Here is a 22,223-nt window from a genome sequence, read left to right as displayed (position 1 = left end):
ATCCATGCTCCTAGCCTATCAAGGATTTCATTTTAATTGGATCCACAATCAACTCTCTTGGAAGCAGCAGTTGACTAATCAAACGATGCATTGCATTGGGCAAATCTGCTGCAAATGATCTCTTTGAAGTGTGAAATAGCAAAGATAGCTCTTTGAGGACTAAGGTGCACCAGACCCAAGCCATGGTATTTTCAGTTGCCTCATATTCGTGCAAAAGCTGGGCAGTGAATACAGAAGACAGAAGAATAATTGATGCCTTTGAGTTGTGGTGTTGGTGAAGAATATTGAATATACCATGGACTGCCAAAAGAACGATCAAATCTGTCTTGGAAGAAGTACAGCCAGAATGCGCCTTGGAAGTGAGGATGGTGAGACTTTGTCTCACATACTTTGGACGTGTTATCAGTAGGGACCAGTCCCTGGAGGAGGACATCATGCTTGGTAAAGTGGAGGGTCAGTGAAAAAGAAGACTCTCAGTGGCATAGATTGACAAAGTGGCTGCAACAATGGGCTTGAGCATAACAATGATCGTGAGGATGGTGCAGGACTGGGCAGTGTTTTGTTCTTTTGTACACAGAGCCGCTATGAGTCAGAAGCAACTCAAAGGCACCCAACAATGACAACCTATCCCCACCATACTGGCCCATGGCCCTTGGGTTGGAAACCAATATGTTACAGAGTTTATTTTGCTAGTGAACTTAATCTATAGACTGTGACACGTGGTCATTTCAAGGACGTAAAATGGTCATTCGAGATAAACTTACTTTCTAATATGAATGGCCCCCAGGAAAGCCCGGAGGGGACTATGAAGCTTGAGAACGCCACACTCTACACAGTGGCTCCCACAATTCCTATTTCCACAAATAAACTTAGAAAGTAAGAGGAAGGAGCCTGAAACCAATCAGAAGTTTTGGAATTACAATAAGGCAACCAGTGAGGCTTTTGTAAATGTGGGATAAAAGGGAAATAAAACCAAAGCAATGATTAAATCTGTTATATGATCATAGTGAAGATTGCTTGTTTCTTTTACATTGCTAAAGGTTACAGGGAGTAAAGAAAAAAGTTAAGAACATATTTGGAGAGAAATGTTTATGTGAAACATTTCGAGTTCTCTCACCTCAAAAAGAGACACATTTCCAGGTAAAAATAAAATAGTATCGCTCTACTTGAGCTCAGATAGGAGGAATCACGAACTCCAGTTCAGAAGCAGAGTGGAGAGGAGGGATAGAAGTTTGGGTATCAGATTTATGCAACCTGCTAGTTTTGTCATAGCTTTTTGTCTTTGAGTTGTTACTTAACTTCTGTGAGGTTCAGTTTTCTTATCTGAAAGAAAGCTCCTCTCCACATTATGAAAATTAAATAAAACAGTGTTCATCAAATGCTGGGAACAATATTGTGGAAAGAAGGCCACCCTGTATGTATCAAGTTTATTCAGTTGTGTTGCTGCATCCCAGCTCCATTTTACATGCACAGAAAGAGGACCAGATAGATAATAGTTACAATGCACGTATACGTTTTAATTCCTAGGCACCTCTGTGAGGGTGGCTTGCTATTGTAATAAACTGAACCCGTGTTCAGGAAGATATGTAGCTGGAACACTAACAAGGAAGCCCAAAAGATAAGATATGAGATTTCTTATCAATGAGTTCCCAAAATGAATGTTTCTTTGACCGTAACAATTTCTGCTTCTTTTCCCTTCAGAATGCTCTAGTTTGAATCTCTCTTTCCTTTTTTTTCTGTCATTAATGACTGTGGGACCTTGAGCAAGTCTTTTAATCTTAGCTTCTTCATTTGTACAACAGAATGCTAATATCTGCCCAGCCTACCTCATAGGGTGGTCATAAGGATTGAATGAGACCCTAGTAAAGCTCTTTGTGAACGGAAATGTACCAAACACCTTTAAGGGATTGTTAGCCTTGGTGTAGGTTGATGAACTGCCTCTGCCTCCCTGGCATGTATCAGTGGCTCAGTCTCCTAGCCAGCAGAAAATCCCTAAAGGCGTTTGCTATGCTTTACTTATGATTTTCCTTTTTCTTTTCCTCTCATGTACAGCTTGGAATTGAAGTGGTCTCATATTGAATGGTCACAGACTGACTATGAGGTCTGTGAGGATGTGGGCATGTTCCCCTTGGAAATCACCAGAACGGGATTCCTCGTGGACTCGGCCTTTGTGAGTGTGAAGGTAATAACTCTCAAATGTAAATTGTCAGATTCAAAATTAGGTTACTGGTTACTGCCATTGCTTATTTTCTTAAGAAGATTTAGAGTGACCAAGGAAATGTCAGACTCTGGGGGTGTCACAATATTCTGAAGATGCTAAATTCAAAATTCCCTTGTCCCTTCATTGTTCCTCTATGTTTATTACCCCCTTGATATGATTTTTTTAAAACCAACTTTTAGTTTTTAAATATGGTACTTTGTTTCTATAAACTCTCTAAGTTTTGAGGTTTTATTTCACAGAAAGATATATCCAGCCTAGCGAAGTTGCACAAAACTCTGCTTTGGAAAGAGAAGTTGTAGGCAAGAAAAAAAGAGATTCATCAAAATGTGTCTACTTTGTGGGGTACTCAGAGAAAAGTTCAGTCGCAGATAGTTTCCTTAGTATGTGCCAAGATCACTCTCCCTGGCCTCAGTGGATTAGATAAATCAGGAGACTTAAATTCTATGTTAAAAGTAGCCCATGTCACACAAAATTAAGAGAATATACTCAGTACCAAAAACAAACCAAACCAAACCCGTTGCCATCAATTTGGTTCTGCCTTATAGCGACCCTATACAGACACCACAAATCGTAAAGAATATTCAAGTAATCTTCTCTTTTGGGTTAGTCAACTCATTTTTCCTTTCCATTCACATGGACCAACTGAGAACAGACTATGGCTTTTAGAATTGAAGGATATTTTTTAGGAGTCACTGTAACAATAGCAGAAGCCCTTAGTGGTACAAGCAGTTAACACACTCAGCTGCTAACCAAAAAGTTGTAAGTTCCAGTCCACCCAGAGACACTTTAGAAGAAAGGCCCGGTGAACTACTTCCAAAAAAACTGCCATTAAAAATCCCACAGTGCGCTGTTCTACTCTGCCACACAAGGGGTCACCATGAGTCGGAGTCAACTCAATGGCAACTGGTAAATAACAATGGCACTTTGAAAAAATGTGAGCATGGAAATCCAGGACACACTAAGAAGAGACAATGAGCCTTAAAGACTCTGCTCCTCAAGCCAATGAAAAGGCACTGACATTACCTTCTGGGAAAAGTGGCATCTTGTTTAGTCTGACTTACAATAATAAATTCAAATCACTCTTAGAAACTTGTGCACTGAAATTCCATGATGTCCAAAAAAAAAAAATTCTCTGATTCTATGATGTACTTATTTTTCCAGCAGACATAGGCTCTTTTCCCCAGATCTGCTGGTGCCCTGTTGTTATCAAAACAGCAGAGAACTTGGTATGCCCTATAATTGTCCAACAGATTGTTTATGGAAAGAGAAATAATCTGCCTGGGTGGTTTTCTAATAACCCTCTGGTCCTCCATAGAAAGCACCATATGCTCCATTTTGGAGTTTTGGGCCACACGACCATTCACCTTGCCAGGTGGAAACAGCATATATGGTGTTACATGGAACCTTTTGTGTACCTAAGCAGAGCAAATACCATGAACCTGCCAGCTGAGTGTGCGGCGGAACCACTGTGTCTTCCAGGGATAACTCTACCTAGAGCACAACTTGCCTTTTTACACAAGAGCTTATTGGCTACTTGACTAGGGGCAGGGAAAAAAGAAGACACTCTTACCTATGTTGTCTGCCCTGGTTTGACTCATGCACCTTCACCTGACAGACCCCCTTGTCTCATGCCATTCCTTTTCCCACAAAGGATTCTGTAAACTCAGTGGTGGTAAATACTAGGCAATTGCACATGCAAGAACCATGCAGGCAAATGGAGCTTCCAGCATATGGTGGGTACAGGTGTACAATGGGCTGCCTGCTCACAATGAGAGGCTGTTCAGGAGGAGCCCTGCCATTGTAGACAGAGAGTGCATAGAAGCTTAGGAGGTAATACCCTTCTTCAGCAAAATGCATCCACTGCGGCAGGCCCATTAGTACCTCTTAGGCCCTTTGATTTGAAATGGAGATGGTATCTAAAGCCACAGATGTGGGAATTTTTAAGCTTTTAATACTGTACTTCATTCCTTTTTAATAATGTGCAGAAATATATTAACCCACTTTCCTATACATCTTTAACTGCCTTTGGTGCTTACAAAGGATCCCTGGTGGCACAATGGTTAAAGCGCTCAGCTGCTAACCAAAAGGTAGTTGGAACCCATCAGCGGCTCTGCGGAAGAAAGACCTGGCAATCTGTTCTCATAAAGATTACAGCCTAGTAAACCCTATGAGGTGTTCTATTCTGTCATACAAGGTCGCTATGAGCTGGAATCTACACAACAGCACACAACAACAACACTGTACTTATAAGCATTTTCATTAGATGACCTCTTTTCAGACTAGTCAAGGACACTGCAGTTAATGCATTTTTAGGCACCATCTAGGGTAAGTTAAGGCAGTTGATTCCTTATACCACTCTTTTGGTTTTTAGCTTGGGAGAGCAGGGTAGCTGTCAATAGCCTCTTCAAAAAAAAAAAAAACAAATTCATTGCCATCAAGTCGATTCCTCTCATGGTGACCCTATAGGCCAGAGTAGAACTGCCCCATAGGGTTTCTAAGGAGCAGTTGGTGGACTTAAACTGCCGGCCTTCTGGTTAGCAGCCAAACTCTTCAGCCTCTATGCTGCCAGGGCTCCAAATGAGGGCAATTTTTCTTACAATTGACTTGATGGAAGCCTCTCAAGCCCTTGGTTCTGGATGTGGATTGCCTTTGCTTGGCTGTTCACCATGTCTGTCGATCCCACAAAGCCCTCATTCACGTCCGTGAAGAGTGATGGTTTCATCCAGACAGGGAAACAGATCAGACTTGATTTAGCTAATCTAGTCTGAAGGCTTTCAGCACCCTGGAGTTTGCAGGATGCTCAGAGCTGGTATAATACCTCTCCTGGTGGGTCAGCACACAGGTGGTCAAGAATGCTGGCCTTTTCTTCTCTTTGCTTCTCCTGCCCACTTTCCTCCAAGGCACTATTTTAAAGCCAGGCTGGAGTGCAGTGAAATAAAATTTTGCTCAAAACTAAGAGAAATATTTTTTAAAATTCCTGTGATATTCTCCAATAACTGAATCATTTATAAAAGAGAAGCAAAAAAGTTTTACCCTGTAATAGTCTAGCAGAAAGCTATCTTTAAGGAATATGCATATAAATAGTGTGGCTCTAAAATGGTTTACGACCAAAAAAAAAAAAAACCACTATATTAAAAACAGACTTAAGAGTATGAGTTTATTCTAGCATAATGATGAAGAGACTAGATGTTTCTCTGTTATAGAATATTTACTTTTATTAAAAAAAAAGACATTTTCCTCCTCTTTAGGTCAACCCAGTGTCAGCTACAGTTGGAAAAGATTTCACTGTGACTCCATCTAAGCTGATTCAGTTTGACCCAGGTATGTTTGTATCTACAGTTGGCTTTACATTCGTGCAGGAAACTCTGGGGATCGTAGAGAAGATAGGAATATAATGTAATTTCAGCCAACTAGAAACTCCTCAGGGAGCTGAATCACCCCACTCTAAGAGAGAGAAAGATGAGTTTGAACTAGAGGTTTTGTCCCTTGTTTTATTTTTTTCATTTAAATAGACTTTTTTTTTTTAAGAGCAGTTTTAGGTTTACAGAAAAATTGTGCAGACAGAAAGTAAAGTCCCATCTACCCCCTCTCTCTGTTTGCCCTATTACTGACACCTGCGTTACTGTGATACATTTGTTGTTGAGTCACTCCTTGTGTTGTACAGTCCGTGGGTTTTGACAAATGCATAGTGTCATGTGTCCATCATCACAATACAGTATCATGCACAGTAGTTTCACAGCCGTTAAAGTGCCTTGTACTCCACCTGTTCAGCCCTCCCCAGCCCATCCCTCTGAACCCAGATCTTTTTACTGTCTCTATAGTTTTGCATTTTCCAGAAGGTCATATAGCTGGATTCACACAGCATGTGGCTTTTTCAGACTGGCTTCTTTCACTTAGCAATATGCATTCAAGGTTCCTTACCACCTTTTTGTAGCTTGATGGCTCATTCCTTTTATAACCGAAAAATACTTCATTGTATGATTTACCAGTTTATTTATCCATTCACCTATTGAAGGATGTCTTGGTTGCTTCCAATTTTTGGCAATTATGAATACAGTTGCTATAAACATTTGTGTGCAGGTTTTTTTTTATGGACGTATGTTTTCAACTTATTGGAGTGAATACCTAGGAGCATGCTTGCTGTATCTTATAGTAAATGCAACCTGTGTTTAGCTTTGTAAAAACTACCAGCCTATAATCCAAAATGGCTATGTAATTTTGCATTCCCGCCAGCAATGAATGAGAGTTCCTGTTTCTCCACATCCTCGCCAGCATTTGGTGGTGTCAGTGTTTTGGATTTTAGCTATTCTAATAAGTGTGTAGTTATATCTCATTGTTGTTTCAATTTGCAATTCCCTAATGGCATAATGCTGAGCATGTTTTCATGTGCTCATTTGCCATCTGTGTATCTACTTTGGTGAAGTGTCTGTTCAGATCTTATGCTCATTTTATCAATGGTTGTTATCATTGAGTTTTATAAAAGTTTTGTGTATTTTAGATACAAGTCCTTTATCAGATATTTGTTTTGCAAATATTTTCTCCCAGTCTGTGCTTTGTGTTTTTTATTTCAAGTGAATACTCATTTAACATGAGAAGAAAAATCGTAACAAATGACAAATTTCTAAAATATGAAAGCAACCATCAAAAAAATCCAGAAAAAAAATAATTGCCTCGTGGAAATTTTCAAAATGTTATGTTCATATGGATTCTAAAGGGCATTTCTGAATAACCCCTCTTGGGAAGTTTATAGGAGGAGACTCCATGGGGAAAATATTGCTTAAGTCAATAGCATATATTTTGTTTTAAATGTGTAAAAAAAATTTGCAGGGTATAGGGAATACAAAAGTATGGTGCCTGCTCTCAAGGATGTTCCCTCTTGTGTGACATAGAAACAACTCATTAATGGTCCTTTAGGATCAAAGGATGAGCTGTTATTCTGGCTAGGGAAAAACCTGGAAGGCTTCCCAGGGGAGGTAGCATTCTAAGCTGTTAGGAACAAAAGAAGGGAACTGCAGTCTGAAGGCTGAACATGAAAGCACTCACACACCACTGGGGGACTCTGGTAAGACCCCTGAGGCTGGAGCCACAGCTTCTTTCCTGGTTCCTATGAATTGGGCAAGTAGCTCTACATCACAGCACTGCATGGTTCTCTCTCCCTATGGTCTTGAATGGATCACCTGTGCAGAGGCAAATGGAAAAGACCTTGAGAAGCTGCTAGGGCTCATGGCTTTGTGTTTTCCTACAGAGGAGACGTGGAGGCGTTTTGCACTCTGAGAGCCTTCCACCAAATGGAACTTCAGCATGTTTTAGCCAAAGGCAAAACCAAACCCACTGCCGTTGAGTTGAACCCAACTTATAGCGACACTATAGGACAGAGTGGAACTGCCGCATAGGGTTTCCAAAGCTATAAATCTTTACAGAAGCAAACTGCCACATTTTTCTCCCAAGGAGCAGCTGGTGGGTTCGAACCACCAACCTTTTGGTTAGCAGCAGAGTGCATTAACCACTGCACCCTCAGGGCTCCTTAAAGGCAAAACAAAGTGGCCTAAGACCAACACCTCCCCCAAATTGACAACCATAGCATTAAACATAGAAAAAGAAATGCCCTTCTGTCGTTCGTTCACCACAAGTAGCATGATATGTGATGACCCTTAGATTTCACACGCATCGACCCCTGTGGTATTTGACTTTCGGATTTGCATAAGTCATTTTCTCAAGCTGACCACACACTGTGGGAAGAGCTATTCTCTTTATGTGTTTGGTTTATCTGAGGTTGCAAAGGGCTCTTATATTCTGTTCAACCCTGAGATGAAAGGGTTTGATGCATTTGCACCAGGCACTTTTCTGTACTTTGTGTTAAGGCAGTTCCAATTTCCCCACTTTCTGACTGTTAAGAGTCTTTGCCATATGTCATCTTTATTACTTGAGGCCTGTTTGTCACAAGATCAGGAGTGATTTTAGCTTCTGGTAAGCTTTGGGCAGCCCACCAGGCACTCTGTTTGGATTGATAGGAACTAGAAGTATCACACTAGGGGAGGCTCTGAATCTACCTCCTTGAGATTCCCCTGGATAAGATAAATACCTATTAGTCCAGGAGAGTTTGCATGCTGTTTGAGTAGATACTAATGACTTTCGGAGGCTCTAAATAGTCTTATGATTTAGAGATTGTTTAGACATTTCCGGAAATATTATAAGCATATTTTATAACTTAAAAAAAAAGAGAAAAAAAACCACTTGGTTATTCATTGTTTTGCAATTTATTAGCCAGAAAGAGTTTCATCAAGTGAAATCTTGCTTTAGAGAATTTTCAAGTTCCTCAGGTCCTATAAATGTTTATCACTCTCTTGTTTCATATTGTGAATGCTTGCCTCATTTGGGTCTGGTGTTCCTCCTCCTTTTTGCCCAGAGAAGTCTATCCATTTCTTTAAAAAACAGCAGCTTCCATGATTTTTTTTTTTTTCTATGATTGGCGAAGAAGTAGTGAGCAGTCAAAGACTCTGGGATATTATGCATTTGGGAACTCTTGGGAAGAAGCTGGGAGGAGCCGAGTGACTTTCTAGACTAGTAAATTATGCTCAAGTAAGCTTGCCTTGTAGCTAGTGTGTGAGACCGAAAGCTAATCCTAACTACTTTGCATTCAGCTATTGTGATTTATGTGAGTGGAAGTGTAAATATCCTTAAGAAAATGATTGTTTTCCTTGGAAATATGTGTTCTTGAAAAGTTCACTACGTACTTAATTAGAATTTCATCATTCCTCAGCATCAAAATGTTTTCCAATGGAACAGATCTCTAGTGTGGCGTTTACTGAAAAATACTGAGAAAATGTCTTTCAATAGAGATGTCTGCTTTGCAGGAAAATATCCAGGAATTAGCCTGTTCTGTAAAGTGGATATGTCTGCATAAAATGACACTTCCTCTCTCTGCAGCACCTTTTGTTTTGCGGGAACAGGAGGTCAGTTCAAGCCTTCTGAAACTGCTTTTATATCTCAGTGTATTAACAAATACTTTGCACCTTGAAAATGGGGCGGAAGGAAAAAAACAACAAGAAAGTTCTTACTTCAAGCTCATTAACCTAAAAAAAATGGTCCTGTGTGAACACCTGGCAGGCACAGAAACGAAGCTGAAACGCAGACAAACAAATCACTTAAGTGAAGCTTGGAGTCGATTTTCTCTAACCATCTGGTTCTACTCCATGAGACCCAACCAAACAAAAAGTTTTGTTGTTGGTTTGGTACTATAATTTTTTTTTTTTTTTTCCAAATGATGCTTAGAATAAGTGGGCAATTAATTGGGGGCTGGGAAATATTTCTTGGTATTGGAATTTTTTTATTGGATTTCTATTTGAATAATGCTTCCTTTGAGTTTTGGGATCAAAATGGTTCTCCGAGTACTGGAAATCCTAGTATTTATAGACATTCTTTGTTGTCCAGCCGGTATCTCTTCATGCTAGTTTTATTGAACAGCTGCCTGTGTGGCCTCTCAAATTCTAGACTCTCTCCTCATTTGCCTATGCTGCCAAGTCATCGCACATAACACGCTCTGGTTTATTCTTCTAATTGTCCACTTTTAGCATGTCCTTTGTTCAAGAGGCTTCCCCATTACCTCTGGTTTAAAGCCTGAACCCATCCATCTGGTTTCCAGGGCTCTCTGCTGTCTGGGTGCAAGCTGCCTTTGTAGCCTCAGCACCTCCTGCCTACCAGTGTTGACCTCGCTATGCCAACTGGCTATCTTGCCCTTCCCTGATCAAGGCCTCTCCATTGTTATCTTCCTGCCATCGCTCACGTTATTTTCCCATTTCCTCTCTCCAAATCCTTCCTGTTCTGGAGCCCCAAATGCACTCTCCTTTCTCTGAATACACAAGTATCTACTATACAGTCCATATCTTTTGGAATCCCTGGATGGTACAAGTGGTTAACATGCTCAGCTGCTAAATGAAAGGTTCGAGTTTCAAATTTACCCAGAGGCACCTTGGAAGAGAAGCCTAACAATCTACTTCCAAAAAATCAGCAGTTGAAAACTCTAAAGAGCACAGCTCTAGTCTGACACACATAGGATCACCCACCTTGAGTTAGAGTCAACTCAACGGCAACTGTTTATTTGTTTTTTACTGGCCATATCTTTTGGCAGCTAATCATAAAAAAAAAAAAAAATCATATATAGCCTTAAATAATTGTTTGACTTTTCTAGTATTTATATATTGTCTCCTCAATGACGTTTTAAACCCCCTTAGGTGAGGGCTTAGCTGACATTACGCTTCTTCGTATTCTCCATAGCATCTAACGCAAGGTAAGTACATAAAATAGTAGGTACAAAATATATATTTTGATGGACTGATTGACCCAACCATGAGATGAGAGTTATATAGTATATAATTATAGAGCTTCAACTTCTATTTTTGCAAAAATTGTGAAAGTAATCAATTTAAGAAGTCAATTGATACTGAAAGTTTAACAAATTAGCTGTTAAAGTTACTATTCGAAATACACCTAAGTACAGCCAAGAGTATGATCAGAGGAAAGAGGTTCATCTTTCCATTGGATTGTGTTGGGGATCAATGAGATCTTGATTAGATCATGAAATCTATATGAGGCATACTTTCAAAAAAGAGGCCATCGTAAAGTTGGGAGGCATAAATCTGTAGAAGGTATCTGCAAGAAAACTATAAATCTTCAGAAGAGAAAGCTAGGAAAAAGAGAGTGTTTATAAATGCCTTTATGGAGTTCCTGGGTGGCGCAAATGGCTAAACACTCGACTACTAATGGAAAGGTTGGCAGCTGGAACCCATTCAGAGGCTCCTCAGAGGACAAGCCTGGTGATCTGCTTCTGAAAGGTCACAGCCTTGAAAACCTGGTGGAGCATAGTTCTCCTCTGACACACAGGGGCCACCACGAGTTGGACAGGAATTGGTTCGGTTTGGTTTTTCTAACTTTCTATGTACAGGAGGAAACCCTGGTGACGTAGTGGTTAAGTGCTATGGCTGCTAACCAAAGGGTTGGCAGTTTGAATCCGCCAGGCACTCCTTGGAAACTCTATTGGGCAGTTCTACTCTGTCCTGTAGGGTCGCTATGAGTCGGAATCGACTTGATGGCACTGGGTTTGGGTTTTTTTTTGGTTTATGTACGGGAGTTTATGGGAATAAAAGCATGTTCAAATAATCAATGACTAAATGGTAGGGTAAGGTTTTCAAAATTTGGCCCGAGAAGGTTAAACCATAAGTTTACGGCCCCCCCGCTTAAACTTGTGTCTTCTTTCTCTCCCAGATAGTACTCCTGCCACCATGTTCTCTTCCAAATAAACTCAGGAGGATGCCCTGATAAATCCAGACCCTGATAAATGGTTAGGATTAGGCAACCGCATAGGTCCCTTCCAGCCTTAATGTTTTCTCTCTCTCGGGTTGCTTTGCTTCCCATCTCAGCAGTGATGGATGGCTGGGAATATGTTCATGACATCAAAACTGTTATATATTAAGTTCACAAAATTAAGGTGAACCAAGTTTGACTATAACTCCATGAATAGTGGCAGACATAAAGAAAAAAAAATTGGCTCAGTCTATTTCTAGAACCCCCACCCATAAATTCTCTTTAGGAGGATATCGAACTACTGGTATTACATCATCAGAAAAAGCATTTGCAGGCTAGAGGCATCTCAGGAAGTAGGGCAGCCAGTGGAGGCAGCTGTCTTTAGAAATTCATCATTTCAGGGGTTCCATGGATAGCTTGAAGTACCATCCAATAATCACTCCTAACTGCTGCATCAACATCTTAAGATTTTTTGCAACTTTTTTTTTTTAAGATTTTAAGATGGCAGTACTTGTTTATTCTTAAGATGAGAAGGGGCAGGTCGGGAAAAAATGAAATCTTGGATTTCATCTACTACCCCCCCCCCCTTTTTTTCATCCTTGAATAATGCAGCTTACTTTTTTGTTACAGTGTTTGCATTGAAAGGGAGTCCTCATTGTCCAGGAACCAGTGTGGTCTTTAATGTTCTTTGGGAGAACAGCAGGGCTTCAGGCGGTTGGTAGCAGTACAATAGCTCACTCAGGCTACTGCAGTCTAGCTGTAGACATGTTAATTAATATATTTCTCTGACACCTAGGTGATTGAAATAGCAATTAAAGAGTAATTAAAATGTTTACTTCTTGTAGGAATGTCAACTAAGATGTGGAATATAGCAATTACCTATGACGGATTAGAGGAAGATGATGAGGTCTTTGAAGTAATTCTGAACTCCCCAGTGAATGCGGTTCTTGGCACAAAGACAAAAGCTGCAGTGAAAATTTTGGACTCAAAAGGAGGTATTCTTTTGATCCTCATCTTGAAATCAGGAGCAGCCCTGGCGCTGTAGCTGCTGGCTTTCAACAGCCAACGGTGCTTGATAACACCTTCAAATCAAAACGCTTAATTTCTTGTCAAGAAAGCCACCTCAGTCGTGATGTAGGCCCTTTATTCTGCCTTGTACTTCATGTGGTTTTCCTCCTGCTAACTCTTGCTTGAGAAAAGCAACAAGTCAGTACCGTAGTTGTTGTTTTTTTTCCTCCCCATTTGTTGTTCTCACTGAGGGGAAAACAATGTTGGTGAGAATCTATCAACAATTATTCCCTCCCCCAGCCCCCGACCCGAGGTAGTAGGGCTGTAATTATCTTCTCTATTAAAGAGAGCTCTCAATGCCTCAAATCCAAGCCCCCGCTGAAGTGTGACCAGGAAAATTCTAAGAGAGGAAGGAATTGGAGAAAAATAGATGTGAAAGACGCAGCTGGCTTGGGGATTCAGGAGCAGCTGGAGAATATTAATGAATGACTTTGGGCTGCAGAGCCAAACAGGTCCTGGATAGTATATGCTAACAAACAACCTGTGAACTAAACAAAATAAAGACCAGCCAAAGTCCTTGCTGCTCTGATTTTTTTTTTTTTTTTTTTCCTGCCAAACGCCCTCTAGTTATTTATCTGTTGAGCATTTGACAAGTGTTCTGTTACCAGGCTCACTCTTACATCCCCATTTTCACACCTGTCATGCCCTGTGGTCCGTATGGGCTCCTTACCTGGAATCTATTATCACCTCTTCTCTTTCTCACCCTGTATGAAAATTAGCACTCTCCTCTTTCCTGATAATCTGCCTGTTTCCACATCTCTCCCCACCACCTTCCCTTACCAAAATGATTTCTTTTCCAGCAGAAATTTCTGATCCCATGAAGGGCATAAAGTACATGAAGTACGCACTTTACCCGTCAAGTGTGAAATACCAGACAAGGATTCTAACCTTCGATTTTTTTTGCATACCTTCCCAGAAATAATAATTAGCTAGGCTTCCAATACAAGCAGCTCCAGTAAGATTTACTGGATCTTTGTTCTGTAACAGTTGCATGCTAATTTTTAAAACTGCCACTTGGTTTCACTGACACCTTTAAACAATCCCAGCATCTTCCTCTAGGAGACCAGGGAAAGGACTGGATATCTTGCAGTGCTTGTGGGATGATACTTGACCAGTACATAAACCTGGTGTATTATGGAGGAGCACTATAATGGGATGGGATAATAGGAAGTCAGGCAGATTCCCAAGTATATGGTACGATTATAAAATCATGACAATGATTTTCATTTGTGGTTTGTGCAGTCAATTGCATGACTTTATAATCACCCTGTAGATGTGCAGAAGGGCACAGCTTTCCCGGAGGGAAACTGATGAAGAATAAAGGAGCTTCTGGCAAATGGCAACCAAGAAACATCTGGTGGGAAAACCGTCCATCTAGGGTTAATGACGAGCTGCTCTGGGGGCTGTGTTGATGTGATCACTTCTCTGTTTGTGTAAAATGAACTGACCGCCTACCGTCTTGCGTGCCTCCAGGACAGTGCCATCGTTCATATCACTCCAACCAAAACAAGCACAACGCGCAAGAGAAGGGCATTTGGCACCCACTGCACCGAGGGTCTTCCTCACCCACCACTTCTGGTTCCTTTCATCTGGAAAGAAAACCCTTTGTATCTTCCATGAGACTAGCAGTCACCAGAGGAGACAGCCCACGGGGCTTTGATTCTACGGATCTTTCTCGAATGAGGCTTCGGCCCCATGGGAATGGCAGAACAGTAAGAACTGGGGCCTTCTGGGAGTTGATGTGTTTTAACCCCTAAACCAAACCCGTTGCTGTCAAGTTGATTCCAACTCATAGCAACCCTATAGGCCAGAATAGAACTGCCTCATAGAGTTTCCAAGGAGCAACTGATGGATTTGAACTGTCCACCTTTTGGTTAGCAGCCTAACACTTAACCACTGTGCCACCAGGGCTCCTGATGTGTTTAGTACATGTTGAAAGAATCATTAAGTTCTCTGAAACACTGACAAAGCTGCTTTGATTCTCATAGCAAGTGGAGGCCATGATCCTTTACAGCCATGCAGTGAATTTTGTATACACAGATCACATGATGCTGCCCCCACTTTATTAGTTGTACTAATTGAGATGATATAGTGTGTGTGCACACGTGTGTATGTGTATGGGTGTGTGAATACATGTATGTGTATGGGTATGTGGATGTGTATGTGTGTGGGTGTGTGAGTATGTGAGTATGGGTGTGTGTGGATATATGTATATTTGTGTGGGTGTGAATGTGTGCACATGTTTGTGTGTGCACCTGTGTTTATGCTTGTATATGTGTGCACATGTGTCTGTATGTATGTATGTATTTACTTGGACCTGTGTGTACTACAAACTCATGGCTATCAAGTTGATTCCAACTACTAGCACCCTTATAGGACAGAGTAGAACTGCCCCAGAGGGCTTCCAAGGCTATAATCTTTACAGAAACAGACTGCCACATCTTTCTCCCATGGAGTGGCTGGTGAGTTCAAACCACCCACCTTTCAATTAGGAGCCAAGCTCTTAGCCACTGCATCACCAGGGCTCCTCTCTGTGTGCTATATATGCATGTATACGAAACCCACTGCCGTCAAGTCGATTCTGACTCAGTGACTCTATAGGACAGAGTAGAACTGCCACATAGAGTTTCCAAGGAGTGCCTAGCAGATTTGAACTGCCAACCTCTTGGTTAGCAGCCATAGCACCTAACCACTAAGCCACTAGGGTTTCTATATATATATATACTAAACCTGTTGCCATCAAGTCAATTTCAATTCATAGTGACCCTATAGGACAGAGTAGAACTGTCCCACAGGGTTTCTAAGGAGTGGCTCGTGGATTCAACCTGCCAACATTTTGGTTAGCAGCTAAGCTCTTAACCACTGCACCACCAGGACTCCTGTGTACTATATAAAACAAAAAACCCATTGCTGTCAAATCGATCCCAACTCATAGTGACCCTACAGGGCAGAGTAGAACTGCCCCATCGGGTTTTCAAGGAGCACCTGGTAGATTTGCACTGCAGACCTTTTAGTTAGCAGCCAAACTCTTAACCACTGTGCCATGTATCAAAAAAGTAAGAATGTCTTTTCTCCCTACCTGGGGTTGTTAATAGGAGCCCTCGTGGTACACTGGTTTCAATCCACCAGCTGATCTGCAGAAGAACCATGTGGTAGTTAGCTTCCATAAAGATTTATAGCCCTGGAAATCCAACGGGGCATTTCGGTTTGGTTATTTTTTGGGACTGTTAATGCGGAAACCAACACTGATACGTTGTGATTAGACCTAACAATTATACAATTCCAACGATTTGGACAGGGAGAATCTTAATAAACATATGTTTTAAAATTTTTCACATATTAACAAGATTTTACTGGAAGGTTTTACCCTATTGCTAATTACTATTCAAGCCAATTCAGTCTTGCACTAAGAGAAAGTCTAATCCTAGCTTGTTTTTCTGTTGATTTCAGATTCATCCCTCCTCTGTTTACAGAAATGGAACAGACATCATCTATAATGTAAGCATAGTTTGAGAGGACTGCTAATTTCCTTGTTTTTACAGATGCAAAATATTTACAGAAACAATTTCATCTCTTTCTTATTTATATGTTTCTCCCGAAAACTAGTTTTGAAATTTTGTTGATTGAGTGGTCAGAAAAAAACTTTCATCTTTTTGCTTTGATACAATTTTAGAATTGCTCATCTTTACAACACATTTTTTGGTTTGCCATCCTGGTATTTGTTTTTCCTTATTGTTGTTGTTTGTTGGTTTCTCGAAGTATCATGGGACAGTTTCTCTGAAACTGGAGGATGACAGTTCCTCCACTCACAAACAGAAGGCCAAAGTCTCTGTCATTAGCTGCCCACAGAAGACAATCAAAGTGGCAGAACTGCCTCAAGCAGATAAGGTGGAATCCACAACTGACTCACACTTCCCCAGACAGGTATGGAAATCTTTTTACTTCCTACTCTCCTTAAAACAAGCTGTTTGTTGGGCCATAAATGCACAAAATAGCCTCCAAGCTTTGGGGACAGTTTACTCAACACAAATGCTGCCTAACAAATGAAGACTCCAAGGAGATAAGTATGTGATCAACTTACATTTAAGTCAATTCTAAATTGCCTTTCCTTCCTGTAGGATCAGTTGCCCTCATTTCCAAAGAACTGCACTCTGGAATTAAAGGGTCTCTTCTATTTTGAAGAAAGCCTCCAAAAGCTGTATCAGTGCAATGGGACAGCCTGGAAAGCCTGGAGCCCCCAAACTAAGGTGGGACACAGGCTGAGAGCCAAGTACCTTTACCAGCAGTGTGCTCTATGACAAGCCAATAGAGAGGAGACAACCTGGGGCATCACTGTCAGCTCACGCTCCTCTGCATGCCCTTTTTATACCTTGAAGACAGAGGAAAAATAGCCCAAATCAGCTATTTAAAAATCATAAAATGTATTAGTTAAAACAGTACAGTTTAGGAAGACATTCACTTATTATTTTTTAACTTAATTTTTTGTTATTGAGAATATACACAGCAGAACATATACCAACTCAACAATTTCAACATCTACAATTTAGTAACATTGATTGATTACATTCTCAAGTTGTACAGCCATTCTTACCCTTCTTTTCCAAATTGTTTCTCCCCCATTAACATAAACTTGCTGCCTCTAAGCTTCCTATCTAAACTTTCAAGTTGCTGTTATGGATTTGACCTCTATTGATAGGTATTTCTTTAAAAGAGCACAATGGTCATGGTAGGCATTCTTTGCTGATTAGCCTAAACTATCGTTCGGTTTGAAAAAGACTTCAGGGGATATTTTTGGTTTAAGGTTTAAAGATTATCTCAGGGCAATAGTTTTGGAGTTCCATCCAGCTTCCATAGTTCCAGAAAGTCTGGATTCCATGAGAATTTGAAATTCTGTTCTGCATCCCCCCCTCCTTTTTTTTTAATTTAACTATTGTAATGTCAAGGTGTGAAACTGCAGCATTGCTGAACTTGGTAGTGTTTTCTGTAAGCTGCCATTGCATCTCTCAAGGTGTAGAATTGGGATTAGGGCTGACCCCATATCTGGTGGCCAAAATGACCCTATTCAAGGTAGGGAACTGCTAGGACTCCTTATGCTGAGAGCAGACTGGATCGGAAACCCCATTATGATATGGACATGAACACTGCTTTTCAGGAGGTGGAGGACAAACCCTGCCCAGCTGGGTGGCACCATCACTCAGGCTACTGCCACTCCTTGATCACGGAGCAGAAACGCACCTGGACTGCAGCTGCCCAGGCTTGCAGGGAAGAGTAAGAAACCCTATTTCACATTTGATTGATGCTTCTCAGTTTTACTTTTTCCATGTGACAATATGTTTTCTACTACTTCTTTATTTTCTCATAGAACTGTAGAGTGGTTTGATTCATTCAAAAAGCACTGAGTGCCTAATATGTGCTAGGCTTTGTTTTAGGAACCCGGAAGGAGTTCTGCAGGTCAGAATGGATTTGGAACTGATCTTGATAATGTGTTCTGACTTAGTTGTTATCTTTTAAAGCTGTGCCATTGATACAAATCTAATTTTTTTGCTTTTCTATCTCAGTGCTATAGAGAAAGTCAGAAGGAACTTATCTGAATCGGCAGGCTTGCAGGTTCTGATAACTTTTTTATGAGTAAGGAATTCCTGCTCAGTGATTTGAAAATACCTAGTAATGAAAGGCTTTTTCGCATCAGGACTATGTCACTGTAATTGGCACTGATGATTATGAAGCTAGACAAGTTGGACAAAGGTTCATGGGGCAACAGAACACTCAATGAAGGATGACCTGTGGCTAAATAATGGCAACAATATTTATCTAGGCCACAAGGACTTTAAAAATGCATATGTGACTATCTCTGGTACCTTTTGGCCAACCTGGATATTATCCAAACAGTGCAATTAAATGAATATGCTCCATGGCTGGAAATTGAGACTAGAGAAGGCCCTGGGAGACATGAGTCAGATCATACACTTCATCAAATTTAGAAAGCTATGCTCATCTAAAGACACCATTAGAGAATGAATGGGCAAACCACATTTGAGAAAAGCTATTCTCAAATTGTGTATCTGATAAAGGTCTCAAACCCAGAAAATACAAACAACTCTTACAAGTCAATATCAAAAAGGCAAACAATCCAATAAAAAATAGCAAATGACTTGGACACTTCACAAGAAAAGAAATAAAATTGGTCAATAAGCACATGAAAAGTTGCTCAAAACCATTAGACCTCAGGGAAATGCAAATTAAAATCCCAATGGGATATACTACTTCATGTATATTAGAACAGCAAAAATCATAAAAATTGACAATACTAAATGTTGACAAGGATATGGAGCAAATAGAATCATCATGCATTGTTGGGGGAAGTGTAAAATGCTACAACAATTCCACTTTTATGTATTTACCTAAGAGAAATAAAGATATGTTTATTTAGAAAGAAGACATGCTCAAGAATTTCATAGCAATCTTATTCATAGTACTAATAAACCCAGAAAAACCCAGTGCCGTGGAGTCAATTCCGACTCATAGTGACCCTATAGGACAGAGTAGAACTGCCCCATAGAGTTTCCAAGGAACGCTTGGTGGATTCAAACTGCTGACCTTTTGATTAGCAGCCTTAGCTCTTAACCACTATGCCACCAGGGTTTCCATAATAATAGTTGAGGTCATTTATGCTTTTTTGTTGTTGTTCTTGCTATTATTGATATGTAGTTCTTCACGTTTTTAGAAACAGGGAAATAAATAGTTTTATAAGCAATAAGATGGAATTGAACTACTGAAACCTCGAGCAATGTGAATAAATTTTAAAACTTTATGTTGAGAAAAAGCAGCCCGACACAAAAGAATGCATATCGTATAATTTCACTTATGTGAATAGAAAACGTTAATCTATGTTGTTAGAAATTAAAATTGATTATCTCTGGCAGATGTTATGTGATGATTGGAAAATCACACAAAGGAATGTTCTAGAGTGATGGCAATGTGCTATATATTGTTGTGACACGAATGTATACAATTGTCAAACTCCTCAGATTGAATACTTAAGAATCTATTCATTTTATTGTATGTAAATTTTACCTTAATTTTTAAAAAGCTAATAAAATGTTTTAAAAGTACATTTAAAATAAATCAGCCACCTTTTTCTTCACTGGTGTATTTCACATCCTAAGTATGAGCACAGACATGGTAGAGGTTAACCAGTGGCCTTCAGCTTTTCATTGATAAATTGGTGGTATAAAATAACTTAATATAATTGTTTATGCACATATATGTCCCTTGTGCTAGACGTTAAAGGAGTAAGAAGACATTCTTTCACCAAGATAAGCAGATATCCTACTTTTAATTAAAGTTTGCCTCAGTGACTAGAAGGCTCAGGCAGCAGTAATAGTATAGGTCTTTTTTTTCTCCTCAAGGAAAGGACTTAGATGGAGAATCAAAAATTATCTGAACCAGCAAGGAGGAGATTGCAATATGCTACAAAGGGAAAATATTATGGCTCTTCCACTGACAAAAACGAGGGCAAGGGAGTTACGCTCTAGCCCAGGTTTACCAAAATTGCATTGCTGCTGGGGTTTGTTGCTAAAATACAGGTAAACAGAACCCCCAAACCTTAAGGTAGAAGCAGCCTTATTGTTCATCTTCTGGTTGCTTTCAAAGGCCAAGTCAAGGAACTGTAGCTGGTCTATAATGATGCTTTCACTGGTCCTTAGTGTTATGAGAAAAGTAAGAACAATGTATATTGAGAGATCATCCAACAGTCCGTAGGTGTTAGTGTGAGATCACCAAGTGCCTTTTCTTAGAAGGATGGTTCTTTATTCTGAGATTGTGATTGTCTAGGTGTGTGCGTGTGTGTCAAAATCCTTTTTTTTTTTAATGAAATAGTGGCAACTTATAGTAATATTGCTGGTGTCCTCATGTCAACAACTCTACTTCAGTCCCTCAATATCTTTTTTTATGTTTTACTGATCTAGTTAATTACAGCTGGGCTTTAATGATGACTACAAAGAGTAGCATGGAGTTCTTCACGTAACTATTAATGTTGTAGAATTCACTCATCCCAGTAATAGATTTAAAACCCTAATTAAAAGCCCAGCTACCTTCTCATGCAGTTAACCTAGGATTTCATCTGCAGCTTGGTTTAACCACCTTGATACCATGACCCTTTACTCTAGTCTGACCTAGTTCCACAGGCCTCCATGCCAATAACGCCTTACTTTATATAACACTTTATAGTTTACAGAATTCTTTCACATATATTAGCTCATTTGATCCTCCCATCACTTCCTTGAAAGAAGTAGGTATTATTATCCGCATTTTACAGATTTAAAAAAAAAAAAAAAAGAGGTTCAGGGGAACAAAACTATACGCTCATGGCCATACAAGCAAGTAAAAGGAAGAGACAAGACTTAATTTCCCATTATACCACTCTCCAAAGATAACCCCATAAGTGTAGGGGATTTCTCATCCCAGGTGTGTCGATAAGTACGCCTATTTAACTTTGTATTGGGATATACTAGATTTCCAACTTCAAAATTACGTGTTAATTTTACATCTCTCACGGCAAAGACATATTAAGATTTGTATTAAATTATAGATCCTAATTTTCCTTTGGATTTAAATCAAACTAACCTCACAGAGTAAACCCAAGGTACAATCAAGTTCTAAGTTTATAGGTGCATTCATTCAACAAATATTTATCAGGCACTGATTGTATGGCAGGTTCTGGGAATGTCTAAGGAGCCCTGGTGGCATAGTGGTTAAGCTCTTGGCTGCTAACTGAAAGGTTGATGGTTTGAATCCACCAGCAGCTCCACAGGGAAAGATGTGCCAGTCTGCTTCCATAACGATTACAACCTCGGAAACCCTATGGGGCAGTTCTATTCTGTCCTGTAAGGTTGTTATGAGTCAGAATCTGGTTGACAGCCGTTGGTTTTTAGTGGGGAATGTCTGGACCAGATCATACAGTTGAGTATTTATTCTCTCCCAGTGTTGGTCCCAACAATGCAGCCCAACTCTAAATCATTCCTTGTTCAACAATGAGCCTCAAAGAAATAGACACAATAATGCTCCGGATCCAGCTGTTCTATGGCGAGTCCTAACCCCAATATTTTACACAGTGAGGCCCTCATGCAATCTGTAATGCCTTCCCACACAGCTCTATCAAAAATGTGAAAGCCACTGAATTTAAATGATAGCATTTAGCTTTCATTGAGTTGATGTCTTACTATAAAAAATGAAACAAAACCTGTTGCCATTGAGTCGATTCCCACTCGTAGTGACCCCATAGGGCAGAACAGAACTGTCCCATAGGGTTTCCAAGAGCGACTGGTAGATTCGAACTTCCAACCTTTTTGTTAGCAGCCAAGCTCTTAACCACTGTACCACCAGGGTTCCACTGTCTTGCTATAGGTGCAGTTAAGAAATTCTCTCCACTTAGACATAAAAATATAAGTTGCCAGCAATATTTGTTCATTGTAGATATAAGAATATTTGGTATTTGTTGTTGTTGTTGGGCGTTATCCAGTCAATTTTGACTCATAGTGACCCCATGTGACAGAGTAGAACTGCCCCATAGAGTTTTCTTGCCTGTAATCTTTACAGAAGCAGATCACCAGGCTTTTCTCCTGTGAAGCAGCTA

At 40.1% G+C, this 22,223-nt stretch overlaps 1 protein-coding gene across 5 annotated transcripts in view; it reads left to right on the top strand.

Moving 5' to 3' along the window:
* The window catches only part of FREM1 (FRAS1 related extracellular matrix 1), a 184,761-nt gene that overhangs the window by 151,291 nt on the left and 11,247 nt on the right, over positions 1-22,223 (top strand). For all 5 annotated transcript variants that reach the window (XM_049895395.1, XM_049895396.1, XM_049895393.1 and 2 more), the window contains 8 exons: positions 2,053-2,182; positions 5,470-5,542; positions 12,367-12,516; positions 14,063-14,301; positions 16,040-16,087; positions 16,349-16,513; positions 16,708-16,836; positions 17,742-17,857. In XM_049895395.1, the coding sequence (XP_049751352.1) occupies positions 2,053-2,182; positions 5,470-5,542; positions 12,367-12,516; positions 14,063-14,301; positions 16,040-16,087; positions 16,349-16,513; positions 16,708-16,836; positions 17,742-17,857 (1,050 nt within the window). The remainder of the gene's footprint in view (positions 1-2,052; positions 2,183-5,469; positions 5,543-12,366; positions 12,517-14,062; positions 14,302-16,039; positions 16,088-16,348; positions 16,514-16,707; positions 16,837-17,741; positions 17,858-22,223) is intronic.

The sequence above is a fragment of the Elephas maximus genome, chromosome 9 (assembly GCF_024166365.1).
Source record: "Elephas maximus indicus isolate mEleMax1 chromosome 9, mEleMax1 primary haplotype, whole genome shotgun sequence".
Taxonomy (NCBI): domain Eukaryota; kingdom Metazoa; phylum Chordata; class Mammalia; order Proboscidea; family Elephantidae; genus Elephas; species Elephas maximus.
Note: the sequence above shows the minus strand (reverse complement) of the source record. Positions and strands in the feature narration are given on the sequence as shown.